The sequence below is a fragment of the Parasteatoda tepidariorum genome, chromosome 4 (assembly GCF_043381705.1).
Source record: "Parasteatoda tepidariorum isolate YZ-2023 chromosome 4, CAS_Ptep_4.0, whole genome shotgun sequence".
In the NCBI taxonomy this organism is placed as follows: Eukaryota; Metazoa; Arthropoda; class Arachnida; order Araneae; family Theridiidae; genus Parasteatoda; species Parasteatoda tepidariorum.
In genome coordinates this window covers 27,444,628-27,463,154 of record NC_092207.1, presented here as the reverse complement: position 1 = coordinate 27,463,154, position 18,527 = coordinate 27,444,628, and the positions used below count along the sequence as shown (strand labels likewise).

Here is an 18,527-nt window from a genome sequence, read left to right as displayed (position 1 = left end):
TAGGCGTTGAAAAGAAAAGAAAAAGAGCGATTAACACGTTACCACAAACAACGACTTTAGCCGCCCGATTTTCGGCGATACATGGGCAGATCTCTAAAACCTTTAACTTTTGATAATAAAAGAAAATAATTAAAAATAATTGGCACACTATTTTTACACCTCCAGAATTGTTTGAAAATGTATAAAATATCAGAAAATAATAATGAACATCGAAAATTTTGATGCCCTTGATGATAACAAAAAATTAAAATTTTTGAACTAATTTTTACAGGTTTATAATCACAAACTGTCATTCGGTGAGGTTACAGTTACGATGTCAAGACCGTAATCAGACGCAGATCTAAAAAGTAAATGTTAAAATCAATCAAAATTTTGATCACACGTTTGTCATTGCCCAATTTATTTTCTGTGTTGTGTGCATCGCATTGCGTTGCATCTGAGTAAAGTTTTCGATCTATTCCCTAGGTTGTCCAGACCGTAACCCTGTCAAACCGTAACCTCAGGATTAATTAATTGAATTTAACATATCAGAACTTAGTTTTTTCCCTATGTTTTACTAATTGAAGATATTTTTTGACTGAAAATAATTAAAGTAAGCCTTTTTATACATTTTATAACAATTTAACTTAATATTAAAATTTTTCAATTCATTTATGATACTAATAATTTTTGATGAAAAATAAAGGGTAAATATGGATGAAATTATTAAAAAGAAAAAATTGCTCAATAAAAGAAAAATAGGTTCAATAAGTTTATATGTTTATTAAATAAATGATACTTTTGTCGTTTTTATGATTTTTAATGAAATGTATATAAACCTAGAAAAATTAGTTCAAAAATTTTAATTTTTTGTTTATACTTATAAGGACATCAAAATTTTCGATGTTCACGATTATTTTTTGATATTTTATGCATTCTCAAACAATTCTGGAGGTACAAAAAATAATGTGCCTATTATTTTTTATTGTTTTTTTTTTATTATCAAAAGTTAAAGGTTTTAGAGATCTGCCCATATAAGCAAATTACGGCATTAACCGTCATGCACATTTTAATTAATAATAAAAGAAACATGAATAATACGAGCCATAATAATGCATTTGTTTGTTAATTATTCAGTAATTCATCGCAAAAAAGAAAAAAAGAGATGTAACGTTTCAGGTAACATATCAATTGTTTTCTTGTACTATTTCTCGTGCCTTAACAATTCGGAATATTTTCGCATTCAGAGATAAATGTTGGCTAACAGTTAAATGTACCAAACGTTTCGTGTATTGTAGTTCGCTCAATTGAGAAGACCTAAATAATTGAAAATATTGTGTTTCTGAGCATGATTTTCAAATTACAAGTGGGCAACTAGTTTTTCAGTTTAATTCCCAAATAAATTCGTTTAGATGTATTTTTAAAAAATTCTATTTTCACTCTAATTGTTCTCGATAGCGATTGATTTGTTCAATTTTTAGAAACTTCTGTGTTTTTTCCAACTAAAATACTAATGTATGGATCCCTAATAGGTACATTTCGTTCCTTTTATTCTTGATAATGATATTATAGATTAAGGGCGGAGTTTTTTGAAAGACTCTGCAGATAGATGTTCAATTGGAAAACCTTTCGTCAACATATTTGCTGAGTGTTGTAATTTTTAATGGAAGTAACTTTAACTGTCGTGACAACGAATTAATTATCAACATAATTCGGTATTAATAATTGAAATTAATTTATAAATTTAAAGAAAAAGAAATTTTTGTTGTTGAAAAGTTGAAGAAAATTACTACATTTAGTTTCTGACGTAATATGCATATCAAGACTTAGGCAGCCTCCTTTGTTTTAAATCACTTCTTTTTAGATTTTTATGCTTACAGAAATAATTGCACTCTATTTTTTCCAACGAGACATAAATTTCGGATCATCAATAATTTAAATTATAGTACATAGAACATTTTTTACGTTAATAACTTTATTTACGTTTGAAATGTTATTGTAATTTAAGAATATTGAACACAAGTAATTGTTTATTTCTTTAAAAAAGAGCGTTTAGGATGATTAGTAGTATTTTAAGTAACTACATTTTTAACTTTTTTATCAACCTTACAGAAGATTTTTCTTAATCGACGAATAAGATTACGATAAAAGCAAATTTAATTAAAAACAAATATCTATAGTTTAGGCGTAAATTCAGGGAATTAATTTTAAGAGTTGACACGGTGAAAGTGTCAGGGAATAAAAATTAGTTTTTTTGGCAGATCAGGTAAGAAGGAATAATTTAATTATTCGAAGGATTAGTCTTTAATTAACAACAATAGATGCGTTTCATTGTTATAATAAATATTTTACGTTTGCTTCATGAGTAAACGGAGGCAGGATTATTTTTCTTTTATTTGTATATAAGATAATATACGGTTAGATAAAATATTTAAAGGTATTCATTATGATAAAATTCTCTTTTATTATTAAAAATACATGTAACAAGTACCTGTTCGTCTATGTGACTTTTAGTACTATAGATAAAAGGAACTTTATTAATCTATCATTTAAGTTTTTAAAATTTTTTTTTTAAATTTCATGTATCATCACTGAAAAATATTAAGAAGGAATAACATCGAGTTTAGCAGCTAACTGTTCTCTAAATTATATCCATCTTCAAAATTTTTATATCTGAAAAGAAATACATCTCAGCAATTATGAACAAAATTTATATGAAAACTTCGGAAGGAAAAATTAGGTGAAGTGCACTAAAATAATTAATTGGGTTATTGCCTTCAAATGATTTCTTAACTTTTATTTATTTTTAGATATAAGCATGAATTTTAGTAGAGGAATATTTCCACACAACTTTTATATGGCGATGACAAGGCTAATTCAGAAAGCAGTTTAGGATGCTGAACATTTTGACAATCGTCATAATTTTAAGTTTTTTTAATCCTACTGAAGTTTCCCTTTATGAACGGATAAAAAGGCAAGGTGACGTTACAGTTACGATGTCAAGACCGTAATCAGACGCAGATCTGAAAAGTAAATGTTAGAATCAATCAAAATTTTGATCACACGTTTGTCATTGCCTAATTTATTTTCTGTGTTGTGTGCATCACATTGCGTTGCATCTGAGTAAAATTTTCGATCAGGTTCCCTAGGTTGTTCAGACCGTAACCCTGTCAAAACCGTAACCTCAGAATTAATTCATTGAATTTGACATATCAGAACTTAGTTTTTTCCCTATGTTTTACTAATTGAAGATATTTTTTGACTGAAAATAATTAAAGTAAGCCTTTTTATACATTTTATAACAATTTAACTTAATATTAAAATTTTTCAGTTCATTTATGATACTAATAATTTTTGATGAAAAATAAAGGGTAAATATGGATGAAGTTATTAAAAAGAAAAAATTTATCAATAAAAGAAAAATAGGTTCAATAAGTTTACATGTTTATTAAATAAATGATACTTTTGTCGTTTTTATGATTTTTAATGAAATGTATATAAACCTAGAAAAATTAGTTCAAAAATTTTAATTTTTTGTTTATACTTATAAGGGCATCAAAATTTTCGATGCTCACGGTTATTTTCTGATATTTTATGCGTTTTCAAACAATTCTGGAGGTGTAAAAATAGTGTGCCTATTATTTTTTATTGTTTTATTTATTATCAAAAGTTAAAGGTTTTAGAGATCTGCCCATATAAGCAAATTACGCCATTAACCGTCATGCACATTTTAATTAATAATAAAAGGAACATGAATAATACGAGCCATAATAATGCATTTATTTGTTAATTATTCAGTAATATATCGCAAGAAAGATAAAAGAGGTAACGTTCCAGGTAACATATCAATTGTTTTCTTGTACTACGAGTATTTCTCCTGCTTTAACAATTCGGAATATTTTCGCATTCAGAGATAAATGTTGGCTATAAATGTACCAAACGTTTCGTGTATTTTAGTTCGCTCTATTGAGAAGACATAAACAATTGAAAATATTGTGTTTCTGAGCATGATTATCAAATTACAAGTGGGCAACTAAGCTTTTCAGTTTAATTCCTACATAAACTCGTTTAGATGTATTTTTTAAAAATTCTATTTTCACTCTAATTGTTCTCGGTAACCATTGATTTGTTCAATTTTTATAAACTTTTGTGTTTTTTCCAACTAAAATACTAATTTATGGATTCCTATTAGGTATATTTTGTTCCTTTTATTTTTGATAATGATATTATAGATTAGAGGCAGAGTTTTTTGAAAGACTGCAGATAATTGACTTGTTTCGTCAACATATTTGCTGAGTGTTGTAATTTTCAATGGAAGTAACTTTAAATGTCGTGGCAACGAATTAATTATCAACTTAATTTGGCATTAGTAATTGAAATTAATTTATAAATTTAAAGAAATTTTGTTGCTGTTGAAAAGTTGAAGAAAATTACTACATTTAGTTTGTGACGTAATATGCATATCAAGACTTAGGCAGCCTCCTTTGTTTTAAATGACTTCTTTTTAGATTTTTATGCTTACAGAAATAATTACACTTTATTTTTTCCTACGAGACATAAATTTCGGATCATCAGTAATTTAAATTATAGTACATAGAACATTTTTTACGTTAATAACTTTGTTTACGTTTGAAATGTTATTGTTAATTTAAGAATATTGAACACAAGTAATTGTTTATTTCTTTAAAAAAGAGCGTTTTGGATGATTAGTAGTATTTTGAGTAACTACATTTTTAACTTTTTGTCAACCTCGCAGAAGATTTTTCTTAATCAACGAATAAGATTACGATAAAGACAAACGTAATTAAAAACAAATATCCATAGTTTAAGCGTACATTCAGGGAATTAATTTTAGGAGTTGACAGTGTAAAAGTGCTACGTCAGGGAATAAAAATTAGTTTTTTGGCAGATCAGGTAAGAAGGAATAATTTAATCATTAGAAGGATTAGTCTTTAATTGACAACAATAGATGCGTTTCATTGTTATAATAAATATTTTAAGTTTGCTTCATGAGTAAAATGAGGCAAGATAATTTTTCTTTTATTTGTATATAAGATAATATTCGGTTAGATAAAATATTTAAAGGTATTCGTTATGCTAAAATACTCGTTATGCTAAAATTATTCGTTATGCTAAAATTATTGTAATTATTCGTTATGCTAAAATTATTATAATTATATGCAACAAGTACCTGTTCGTCTATGTGATTTTCAATACTATAGATAAAGAAACTTTTTTTAACTCTTTTTTTTCCAAATTTTTTTAAAAAATTTCATGTATCATCACTGAAAAGTATTAAGAAGGAATAAGATCGAGTTTAGCAGCTAACTGTTCTAGAAATTATATCCATCTTCAAAATTTTTATATTTGAAAAGAAATACATCTCAGAAATTATGAACAAAATTTACATGAAAACTTGATTTTTTCAGATGGAAAAATTCGGTGAAGTGCACTTAAATAATTAACTGGGTTATTGCCTTCAAATAATTTTTTAATTTTCATTTATTTTTAGATATAAGCATGAATTTTAGTAGAGGAATATTCCAGCACAACTTTTTTATGGCGATGACAAGGCGAATTCAGAAAGCAGTTTAGGATGCTGAACATTTTGGCAATCGTCACAATTTTAAGTTTTTTTAATCCCACTGAAGTTTCCCTTTATGAACGGATAAAAAGGCAAGGTGAGTATCAAAAATGTAGACCAGTTTTAAAATTTTGTTTTAAATTGAATAATTCTTACATTTAGTCATATGATGAAGAATATTGGGTAAGCTGAAATATCTGTGGGTATTCTATACTTATAAAGACTATATATNGAAAATTAGATCAAAAGTTATGCGTTATGCAAGTGCTTCTATTTTTTTAACGTTTTTAACGTTTCTATTTTATTCTCAACCCTTATTTTAATGGCATCGTTAAACAAATGATAATTAAAAGATGGTACTTGATAATATATATATATATTATCAAGTACCATCTTTTAATTATCATTTGTTTAACGATGCCATTAAAATAAGGGTTGAGAATAAAATAGAAACGTTAAAAACGTTAAAAAAATAGAAGCACTTGCATAACGCATAACTTTTGATCTAATTTTCATGTATTAAAATCCAATTCTTATAGATTTCTATATAAATTTTAAATGTAAACACAGTTTTTATTTTTGTAAAAACAAAAATTTTCCTATCTTTTGAAGTTTTGCCATTCATTTTCTTTATAATACTGTTATAATTTAAATTATTGTCTGTTTATAATTTAAAAGAAAAACAACACACTTCAAATTATTTAATATGCTATTACTTCTGTTTTTTTCCTTCTTTTTAATGGCGGGCACTTGGGATGCATTGTTCCATTGGTCAGGAGTGCCAGAACTGCTACTCTCTTCTCGTTACACAGTGGGCACCCATGGCGAAGCCATGGCGGTGGAGCAGCGTCGCCCACGTCACACAACCACAAACCCGTTTATAGGGCGGGTCACATTCACACAATCACACAAAGGAGAAAGGACATAGAACACAGAGAGAAAGAAACATCCATGCCCTGAGCGGGATTTGAACCCGCAACTATCGGCTCCGCAGTCAGGCATGCTATTCACTCGGCCACCTGGTCGGCGTTTTTCCAATGCCCACCTGTGTTAACATCCGTCAATTCAGGCATATACAGGGAGATTTTGTTGACCTCTCTCACAGGGGCACCATATTAGGTGGGCCAACGTCGCTCCCACAGTACGCTCCCACAGTAAGGACAGATAGTAAAGAGAAGGAAAGAACATCCATGCCTTGTCCGGGATTCGAACCCAGAACCTTTCTGATGCGAGGACAGTTCCCTGTCCCCTACACAGGCCGGTCGGCTTACTTCTATTTAATCCAATACAAACACTAATTTGATTTTTTTTAGTATTACGTTCTTATCAACTCACTTTCATGAAGGATTGAAATAAAATTCCGACTTTAAAAGCAGCCGAAATTCTCACATTTCAAACATTAAAATTTTTCGTCGTTTTATTGCCAAATTAAATATTTAATCAAAATTTTGGTCACTTTAAGACTAGCTAGAACACTGAAATTTCATCTGAAGCCCCGTGCCGGACAACAGTATTAGCTCTCATCGTTTTGTCATTGTTACAAGCAAAATTTATGGTGATGTTTTTGGACAAAAAGGATTTATCGTCAATCAAACTTCCGATCACTTAAAAGAAAAGTTAGAGCACTGAAATTTTAACAGAAGCCTTAAGTTGTATGACATTACCCCCAAGTTTCAATTCTCTTCTGATCTCTAAAAACAGAATTCATCGTTATGTTTATACCAATTAAAATGTATAGTCAATCGAAATTGTGATCACTTAAATAGTTAGATCACAGAAATTTTAACTGAAGCATTATGTTGTATAACATCACCCCCAAGTTTCAATTCTCTTCTGATCTCTAGAAACAGAATTCATCGTTATATTTATACCAATTGAAATCTATAGTCAATCGAAATAATGACCACTTTCCGATTAGGTAAAAGGCTGAAATAGTAACTGCATCCCTATGCTGGATGCTTAATACAGATTTCAATAGTTTTCTGACCACTGAAAGATTCTGAGTATAAGTTTTACCATACATTCTTTTAAATTATTAGCCATTTTCAGTAATTTAAAATTCGACATACTTCATATTATTTAATACGAAAAATGATCCGATATCAGTAATTGCAAGAAAAATGTGAATAATGAAGAATAATGACGGTGTGTCAACTTACATAACGGATTTTTGATTATCTCCATAAAGAGGAATTTATGACGTGCTTATTTTATAAAAAAATCATTCAGATTGGAATTTAAATGGTCATTTTATTGGCATCATTCCAAGAAACTGATTGGGTTAAATAGCTCATCTATGAATCTTTGGTTAAAGCTTAACTATGGATCTTTATTCATATGTTTTTTACACTCGAGTTTGTGTGTGAGTTATTGCCTTGAATAAAATAGTGAAATGAAATGTTATAAACTACTATTATAAATTGGCAGCTTTTATGCATGAAACTATATAATTTCTGCAGACGATACCTTTTTTTAAGAACTTTTAATCTGCCTTTTGTCTTTAGGTCAGCTACATTTCTTCCTAAGAAGTTACAGCTTATAAAAACTTCAGTTATTTTTTTAAAAATAATTAAATATGTATTGTTTATGAAATTATTTTTAGTAATGGTGCTTATTTAGGGTAATTTTTTTGCTATTGAAAATTTCAGCTTTCGATGAGGAAACGCCGGTTGTGTTTCCAGCAATGGAAGAAATACCGGAAGTAAAGTGCATAGCATATGACGGAGGAAAAGGTTTTTGTAGACCAGCTGGCCTGTGCGTATTTCGGTTTGAATCAGCACAAGACCTCGAAGAGTCTGCATGCACCATAAATAAGAATCAAGTTGGAACATGCTGCCCCGGGAAACCTCCACCATCACGAGCTTCAGGTTGGTTTATTCAGAGAACGGGAAATTTTGAAGCAGCATAATTTCTACAAATAAACAAAGGAAAAACAATTTTTATGTTTGTGTTTCATGTATAGAACATACTTTTGGTGTTTTCATGATAAAATGTCATAAACTGTGTCCTTACATCATGAAGATTGCACTTTACACTCTAAGTTTGTGAGTTTTTATTATGAAAATGTAAGTAGTATTCAACCAAATTGGCGAGTGGCGGGAAATTTTAACAGAAGAATTCTCTTTTTCATAGGCGGGGAAACTTTGCGGCGCATTTCTTTCGGCGAGAATTCCAAACTGGCATAGCATTCCGGATCTTTGGTTCATTTCGATAGAAAGCTTTTTGAATTAGTTAGATTTTTATTCATTTTTTTCCTACAATAAACTAAATAAGGATTTTATATTTACTTTTCCCCGATTCTCCGTTTCTATTTCGCTCCGACTGATGCAACTTTTCCCTCAAAATCGCTGGAATTAACTCTACCGGTGCTCTCAACTCTGACTTTGCACACGTTAACTAGTGATGGAAACTTATATAAATTCACTTTCGTCAATAAAAATGTTTTTCTTATGTTTATTTGTGGAAGAATTCTCCTATTCTCCGCTCTACCCCAAATGTTCTAGAAGTTAAATTCAAATGTCCCAGAATGTTTTAGAAGTTAAATTCAAATGTCCCAGAATGTTCTAGAAGTTAAATTCGAATATGACATAAATTCGTTCAATTTTGTACTTCACCAGACTGAAAGGATTTTGTCCAAAACTGAAAGATTTAATTCAAATAACCTTTATATCAACTAAAATGCTTAAAACTTTAGAACTAGAATACAATTTAATATTTAAATCTCATCAGAATCCAACGTATTGCAATGAACTTATATAAGATATACAATGGGCAATGGACTTTTGGAGATATGATGGAGATACAGTGAACTTATTGGAAGTTATTTATAAGAGATGATGCGTGACTGGTGAAAACGTTTTATTTTTGTTTTTTGAAAAGCACGTCTTACGAGCTAGTTCAATGAGGATTAACAGGGTGGCCACAACCGGGAAATATTGAAAACGTGTTAGAGAAGGATCGAAGGAAAAAATAGTTTTTACTAATTCTTATCTTGTAAAATGTTACTGTAGATTAAAGGAAATGTATCTGGATATCTACTTAATTTACAAATTGCTTTTATTAATTCTTATCTTGTAAAATGTAACAATAGATTAAAAGAAATGTATCTAGATATCTACTTAATTTACAAATTGTTTTTACTAATTCTTATCTTGTAAAATGTAACAGTAGTTTGAAGGAAATGTATCTAGATATCTACTTAATTTACCAATTGTTTTTACTAATTCTTACCTTGTAAAATGTAATCCTAGATTAAAGGAAATGTATCTAGATATCTACTTAATTTGCAAATTGTTTTTAATAATTCTCATCTAGTAAAATGTGACTATAGATTAAAGGAAATGTAACTAGATATCTACTAAATTTCTAGTGATATTAAAACTTTTAAAATTTCCAAAAGCTTTATACAACATTTGTCAACAGTTTTTGAATTTTTCCCGGCTATGCGAACCTTATATCTATGCTTGATTAGAATATAAAATGTATTTAAAGATTGGAATAATTGAGCTAATTATAAAACATTTCAGAGAAAATAGTATAAGGATTCACAGATAAGGCAGCCAAGAACAGAAATGGCAAACCTATGGCAAACGTGCCACTTAGCTGGTACGAAAATTATATATTAAATTCACTAACATTCTTAGAAAACATTAAAAAGATACATCTTTAATATTAGCAACCATTATAGACGGATTTTTTATTTTATTATCGTCGTTGAACAGCCGACCCAATTTTGAGCTTACCGCTGCCAATGTCAAACTCCGTAGTCTTGTAGTTTTGAACCTAATCCAGAATACAAGGGATCTTTTGGATCAATTTTTGGGGGAGATATGTCTTCGTGGAGGAGATGGAACTATCCCTTATTTGTGTTACATGGAGAGGAAAACGGTTAGCCCACGGTTAGCCTGACTTCAAGGGGACTCTAGTCTATGATCCGTCGAACACTGAGGATATTTTACGTCAGCACTGTGGTCGGTGCGGCCGGGTGCGGAATTCGTATCGACCAGTCATAGCTGGGATTCGAACCCGTTCACCTTATTGGGAGGTGAAAGCTGTATCCCCTGAGTCACCACGGTTCATCATAGACGGATTCTGAAAAATGTGCAATTTTGGGTGCTGTTATGATTTAGCACTAATTACCAAGATTTCATTTTATAGCTCACCGAAGTTGTCCGCTTTAGAATATTTCTATTCATTCTATTTCTATTTGAAGCAACATGAACTGCAAATATAATCATGCGATTTTATAGTTTAAAATCAATGTACAACGGCTTAAAGATTATTTCAGGAAAAAAATAACAAATGGTACTCTAGATACTCAGAAATTATAAAAATTAAACTGGTGCACTTATCGAAGAAGTTTCGCTATTTCATTGATAGAATACGTTTTAAGCACACTTTTTGCATTTGGATATTTGGTGAAGTTAGAACTGCAAAAACTTTGAAGCATATGAAAACAACAGAAATAACGAAAGTACTCAAGAAATTTTTTTATGCCGATTATCGTTAAAAGTGTTAGGTGTCAATGAATATTTAATGTTAAATTATTACAACGTAATTCTCACTTTAATTTTCCCTCCAAACAATTTCAACATCTGTTGGAGAATTCATCTATTATTGAACTTAGGCAATTTTTCTACGCTTTTATGTTCACTAGTACAGCTTATTTTTTCTCCAGCTTTTCTAAGTAAGCATGGATATGCAATTGCAACGTCCGACTCATATTGAAAATATTTCCATGGAAATTTCTAATTATGATTGTCTTACAGGTCCTCTGCGTCCTGAAATACCAGCAAATATGCCAGATATAAGTTCCTCTGATTTGGACTTTGCTGGACAAGAGGGTCGATCTATTGTTCAGAGAATTGATCAACTGGAAATCGAACTTCAAAGAAGAGGTAATATTTTTGAATTTTACAAAATTAAATAAACGGAATACAGACGAGTATCTTGAGACAAGAATTTAAGTTTTTTACTTTTAGGCAATTCGATAATTTATGAATGTCACATTTGCATACTTTAAATGCATATAACTTAATTTGACAAAATCAAGCTGTTCGAATAATTTTTGTCAAGATAACTGTTTGGATCATTTATACTTAAATTTTTATTAATTTTTACAAATTTAAATATTTTTTTAAAAATTAAAGCTGGTTGTTTCGAACTTAAACATAATATTTTATGTCTGAAACATCCAGCTTTTATATTCAAAAAATTGTTTAGAATTATTAAAATGACTGTAAATTGGAACAAGTGTAATAACACATAAAGAAATTTTACAAAAAAGAAAAGAAAGAAAAACATTTTGATTTTCTTTAATTGAGTTAGATACTTCTAAAGTCTTAATATCCTGTGCTTAACGCATTTATTTACTTCATATTTGTTCTTGCACTAAACATATATTCATTCATATACTCAATATATTACTATATTCATAAACAAAGCATTTCTATTCGTTTAATTTAGTAACTAAATTTCTTATGAGCTGCACAATCAGTCTTCCCGATGAGCAGACCTAGTGCGTTCTCCAGAAGTGCTATCCACTCTTTCAGGACCACCACAATGGGTGAGATACCGTTGGCCATGTTAACTTGAACGTCTAGTTTCTGCCACACTAGATGGCAGCACAGAGACTCAAGGAGACAATTTAGTAACTATACAAGTAGGAAAAGAATGCTGGAATATTAAACATAAAATAAAAATGTGTGCCCGAATAAATTGGTCTGAATCAGTTTTAAACAAGCTTTCATATCATTTAAGTAAAATTCTTTCCAGAGTTTAAATTTAATGTTTAAATGTAAGTTAAGCCTTAAACAGAGTTAAGATTTAAAAGTGAATTCTAAGAAAAATCATAAGTAAGATTCCTTTAGCATCGTAATCATATATACGTAAATAATATAAACAAAATAAAACGTGCATATGCAGTGTCTGAAATAAACAATAAAAAAATAAACAAAAAATTCAGAATTTTGACAAGCGGATAACTGATATCACTCTAAAACATAAAAACGTTTTTTAGATGAAAATACGTGCTTCTTGTATATTTTCAGCTGAAACTAACGCATCTGCAATTATTTTTTTCTTACTAAGCACTATTTTTTCGAAAAGTCATATTTTAGTTTGGTGACTTATGTAGTCATAGTCATAGAACATAATAATGTAGTCATAGAACATAATAACAAATTACAGGCTAAGAAACAGCATTCTCATTGATAGTGAAATTGTCGCCAAGTTGGTGACAATTTGGGGGATCTTGGCAACTTTTATAGTTGCAAAAACTTTATCTACCTTCTCGAGATTTCGAGGCTCTCGAAGGATTATTATATCTGAGAATTTAATAAAAGCATGTCATGTTTTCTCCAAACGGTACGTGATGGGCGATTTTGGTTTCGGTGTGTCATGCACCCTTTTGTATATTCAAAATCTTAAAGTTTAAAAAAAAAAAACGATTTATGTTTCAGTTTTTAAAAACTGGATTCGGATGTTAAGATTTGTATCATACTGTTGTCACATAAAAATTAAAAGAAAATATTTCTCAAGAAAAAAATATTTAACTGACATAAATTGAAATATAATCTAAACTAAAACGAATGTTAAAACGGTATAAAAGACATTCATAGCTTTTTTTCAAATTGAACACAATTGCATTATGTTTATAGGGACTCCCAATAAACTTGATTTAGAATACCAAGAAAAAAGAAAAACCTTAATAGCAAATAGAAATTCTACCGTTGTTGCAAAGTTTTTATTTAATTTTTATGCACATATTAAGTACACTAAAAAATTGCTGGCATTTAATATTGATTAAGGAAAACTATTTTAAAGATAGTGCCTACTAATGTTAAACTATTCATGTTTTCTGAAAGAAAAGAATAATCTGTACATGTTTAAATTAGATCTTGAATTTTGAAGCATCATGTTATATTATTTCCAACATACATCTAAAATGTTATATTATTTCCAATATACATCTAAAATGCTTTGGTGGAGTCTTTTTTTTATTTTTTACAAAACGGAAGATTAAAAGTGACTCCCGGTGGCTGAGTGGTAGCGCTTCGCCCTCCCGTGCACACAGGTTCTGGGTTCGATCCTCGGGCCGAGCAAGGTTGACTCAGCCTTTCATCCCTTCATTGGGTCGATAAATGAGTACCAAATATGCTTGGGAACTAAACACTGCGGGTTCCGCGTTCGGCTGACCATCTGACCGGAACATCTGCTCCTGCACCCCATAGCCCAAGGTCAAGAAAACTGAGATGGGCACAGTAGGCCTTGGCCCTTTGGGCTGTCGTGCCACTGAGTGTGTGAGTGTAAAGATTAAAAGTGAACATTTCAAACATCTTTAATTTATAAGATCGTTTTCTGAGAAAATTTTTATTTCACTTAAATCACCGTATTTACTTAAAATATCGTGTATAAATTATTTTCAGCTTATTCCATCAAAACCAATAGACTGTAAATGTTTAAAAAAATTGAAAGCTTATCCTGCAATGTTTCTCTCAGAAATATGAATGCAGAGTTCGCAAAAATAGCCTTAACAACTCATAAACGTGAATTAAATATCTGCAAATAGAGTTCCGAGTATGGTTAAGAAACCGTTATCTATCCTTTCTACATAAGTTCCTTATAAATTTAACTCATGATTTCGAACCAATATTATATAATTTAGGTGATTTCTCGTTTCTGTAACCATGGTTTTACTCTATACATTTCTAATTAGCGGAATATTCTGTCACGGTAATTCGTTGAAACGGGATTAGACAGACTGGAGGTAATTCTCTCCCCAAAGTATTTAGAAGGTAAACTTTCCACTAAGTCGTTCAATACAGATTAAATAACAGAAACGGAAAAGTTTCAAAATATCCTTAGATTCGGGGTACGTATTTAATATAACGAGTGGTCTTTGCTAAATGACTTTTCATGAGAGACTGTTGGTTTAATGAAAACTTACTCTTCTTTTGTTTTACTTTGGTAGGCGTAAATGTAAATAATCCCAGTTAAAAAGTGGCTTGTATTCATACAATATGTTGTAATTAAATTTTTGCTTTAGTTAGTTTTGCTGTGGTAAAAACATAGATATTAGGTTGCTGGACAAGTTTACTTCGGAATTTCTTGGACCTCTCAGCAAGATTCAACCATAGATTATAAAACGTCTAACTAACGACTATCGACCACTGCCAGTCAGAATTTGATATGTTATCGTGATATTTTTTAATCTTCAAAATCTTCCAAACGTTAAATTTTATTACTTATCTATATTTAAATAAAAATTTAAGAGTAATTTCTGTTAAGTTATATTATTTTGCTTGGCATACATAAAGAAAATATAAAAAGAAGTGTGTTTTAAATTCCATGATCGAATGATTAGTTACAAAATAACATTGGTTTAAGTTCAGATGTCTGGGGTCAAAGAAAATTCATTTAATTAGGGACAGCATCTCTTGTTTTCTATCGCTTTTCAACTCCAAAACTGCTGGATCACTTCTTTTCACATCACTTCGTTTGCTTATCACATAAAAATAGTTTACACCTTTCTACAAAACTAAAACTTAATTCCTTTTAAAAATAAATATGCTATAAGAAATAGACAAGGAAAAGTGTTTAAATTAGTTGATTTGGATAGATTTATAAATATTGTTTAATAACTTATGCAAGTAGTTTGAAGACATAAATTTCATCCAAAATTGAAATTATGTTAAAAAAATGCATGTTAGTTACACGTAATTTAAGTTTAACTTGTGTAACATGTAAATTACATTGAATTTGCAAATTGACTATTATTTTATGTTCTAAGACATCTCCTTCTCATAAAAATGGGTTTAAATGGTCAAATGCATATTTTGTAGGATAATGAGTCATGATACAAAAAATTACATAAATACCTCACTTTCAAATAAATCAACTATGCAACTAAATAATGAGAATGCATTTATTGATTAAAATTATAATGTAATCTGAGCTTTAAACAAAATAATAATTTGATATTTTTTATTTAATTTTTTTTTAAAAATTAATTTTGTATAGAAATTAAACTTGCTTTGAACTTATTTAGGCTGCAGAGATTTGGATGGTTTAATTTAAAAAAAAATCTTTTAGAGTGTTCCAAAAAGTACTGGAAGAAATTTTTCTCACAACGTAAGAGCATATTATTCACGTAGAGTTTAAAAAGTGCTCTTCAAATCCCATTGTGATTTACAGGAAATACTGCAAAAAAGTTTGGTCTCGACCTAATTGCATATTATTCATGTAGAGATCAGTGTAGTTAAAAAAGTTAAAAAGTAAAAGTAAAGTAAACATTCTACAGTGATAGAGATAACTAGAATACATTATAATACTTATAATACATTGTTCAATAAAGTTTTCAAGCCTTAGTGAGCTACAGGAAGTAGTGGGAGAAACTTATATCTTATATATTATTCCATAGTGAATAATAGAGAGAACTAGAAGAAATTTTGATCTCAATCTAATAACAGGAAGAGATCAGCATGGTTTATAAAATTGTCTTTAAATCCAGCAGTGAGTTACAGGGAGTACTGGATGAAATTTCGGTTTCAACCAAATTACATGTTACTCATCTAGTGATCTGTATAGCTAAAAAAGTTCTCTTTAAGTTTAATAGTGCAGGAAGTACTGGAGGAATCTCCACTCTCAACTTTAGAACATATTATTCATGTAAGCAGTTGTAATACATTATTCAAAATGTTTTCAAGCCTTAGTGAGCTACAGTAAGTACATGGGGAAACTTTAGTCTCAACCTAATAACATATTCAGGAAGAGATCAGTGTACAAACTAAGGTAGACAACGTTAAAGAGCACAAAAATATTATTAAAAGCAGACAGCTGTTTCGGATGCTCAAAGGGCAACCTTCATCAATGCATCAGAAAGATCAGTGTAGTTTAAGTTATCTTCAAATCCTATAGTGAGTTACAATAAGTACTAGAAGAAATCTTTTTCTCAATCTTATGACATACTTTTGATCAAGATATGTGTAGTTTGATAAGTTTTCTTCAAGTTCAGAAAGTAATGGCAGAAAATTTAGTCTCAATCAATTAACTTATTATTCATCTAGATATCTATATAGTTTAAACATTTCTCTTCATATCCTATAGTGTGCTACAAGAAGTACTGGAAAAAACTTTGGTCTCATACGAAAAACATATTATTAATCTAGAGATCTACATAAGTTAAAAATTTCCTTTCAAATAATGTGTTCAACTACAGGAAATATTGGAAGAAACTTTGATCTCCACCTAATAACGTATTATCCATGTAATTTTTTAGGTTTGATAGTGAGAAAGGACAACCCTGAGTATTTTCTTGATGCACAATTTGATGGAAATAAAAAGAAAGTATGGGAATTGGGAAGAGATGGATTGACAGGAGTCGAAGCTACACTGAAGTTAGTTAAAACGTAAGTTTGTAACATTTGAACATTCGAACTTCGCGCTGTTCTCGTTTTTATAGGCAGCACAGGCAGTTTTTCACGCATTATAAAGTTTACTTAAAGTTCAAAAATAAATTAAATATTTAAATGATGGTTTATCTCATTTCAACATCTCCAAGGGAATTTTTTTTCCAACTTCAATTGTGATTTTTGTTCTCAAGTTCGAATCCCATGCTATTGAAAATTTTCAGCAATAGCGTGTAAGTTAGGAGAGCCTAATTGCAAAACTAATCTAAACTTAACGAGAAAAATATTGAAAATAAAAATATTGTTTGCTCAAAATTTTTGTATGGCAGAAAAATTTAGCAATTTTATTCATTTCAAGTGTCATTCCATGTTAAAATTGAGAAATTGTCTTCATTCACTGCATTATATTTTAAGAAAAACCCTAGATTAGTTTTAACTTCAGATATACTCCATTACGTTCATTACGTTGTTTCCCAGGTAAGATAATTATTTTAAATAAACATTAAAATTAAAAAAAAATAATACAAAGCGAGCAATTATTGAATCTTAATATTTTAAAATTACATTGCAATATTTTTTACGTATCATACATTTCAATGTTTTTTTGTGTGAAGGAAAATAAGAATTTTGGATTTCATCTAAATAAATTAAAGTAAAGGGTAAAAATGAATTAAAAATGGAAAGTTTTTAGTTTGTTTATTTATTCTCAGAAACTAGTTTTTTTAAGGTGTGGTTTTATTCTAATTTGTACTCATTGAAATATATTTCCATGGATTTCTTCTTCGATTATTAGATTTGAACCAAGGATATTTTTTTCACATCTTGAAAATATAACAAGGAAATTTTAAAAATAATTTTAAATTTATTATTCTTCGTAAAATTAAAACCCATTTTTTCAGGCATCATGCAATATTTTCAAATTATTGCTACAAATAACTCAGCAGCAAATAAATAAATTGCTGTTTAACAATTACTTTTCAATCTGTCATGTTTATCTAATTTTGAACCATTTTTTTTATTAAACCATATTTTATTCCAGGATACAGGAATATTAAAAACATTTTTTTGCGAAGGTTCTTCTTTAATAAAATGGCTATCATTCGAAATAAATTTTTAAATTTAAGTAAGGAATTTAAATTTTTAAATTTATTATTATACTAATAATAAATTTAAAAATTGAAATTCCTTACTTAAATTTAAAAATTTATTTCGAATGATAGCCATTTTATTAAAGAAGAACCTTCGCAAAAAAATGTTTTTAAAATTCCTGTATCCTGTTTCGTATTATCGTATATCAAGGAATCAGGAGTATAGTTAAGTTATCCAGTTTATTAATATTCTAATCTAACTCTATACCATTATATCATTATTCCAATATATAGTAATGATTATATAGCTAGAGGGCATCAAGCTATTTTTTAATTACTTAGGTGCTTTCATTACTTAAAATTTGAAAATTTGTATAATCGTTGAAAAGGTATTTATTCCATAAACAAATTCCATTTAGCAAAAGGCTTATCAAATACGATGCAATATTTGAAATAAATTCAATTTCA

General features: G+C 29.3%; 1 protein-coding gene across 6 annotated transcripts in view; it reads left to right on the top strand.

Moving 5' to 3' along the window:
- LOC107446020 (salivary peroxidase/catechol oxidase-like) overlaps window positions 1-18,527 on the top strand; it is an 87,083-nt gene that overhangs the window by 833 nt on the left and 67,723 nt on the right. For 2 of the 6 annotated variants that reach the window (XM_071179569.1, XM_071179570.1), the window contains exons 2-5: window positions 5,492-5,660; window positions 8,212-8,430; window positions 11,332-11,460; window positions 16,842-16,971. In XM_071179569.1, coding sequence (XP_071035670.1) covers window positions 5,576-5,660; window positions 8,212-8,430; window positions 11,332-11,460; window positions 16,842-16,971 — 563 coding nt within the window. In that variant the 5' untranslated portion in view covers window positions 5,492-5,575. Of the gene's footprint in view, window positions 1-316; window positions 593-2,789; window positions 2,959-3,119; window positions 3,257-5,491; window positions 5,661-8,211; window positions 8,431-11,331; window positions 11,461-16,841; window positions 16,972-18,527 lie in introns of those variants that run through there. The other 4 variants (XM_071179574.1, XM_071179573.1, XM_071179571.1 and 1 more) reach the window with 4 other exon arrangements.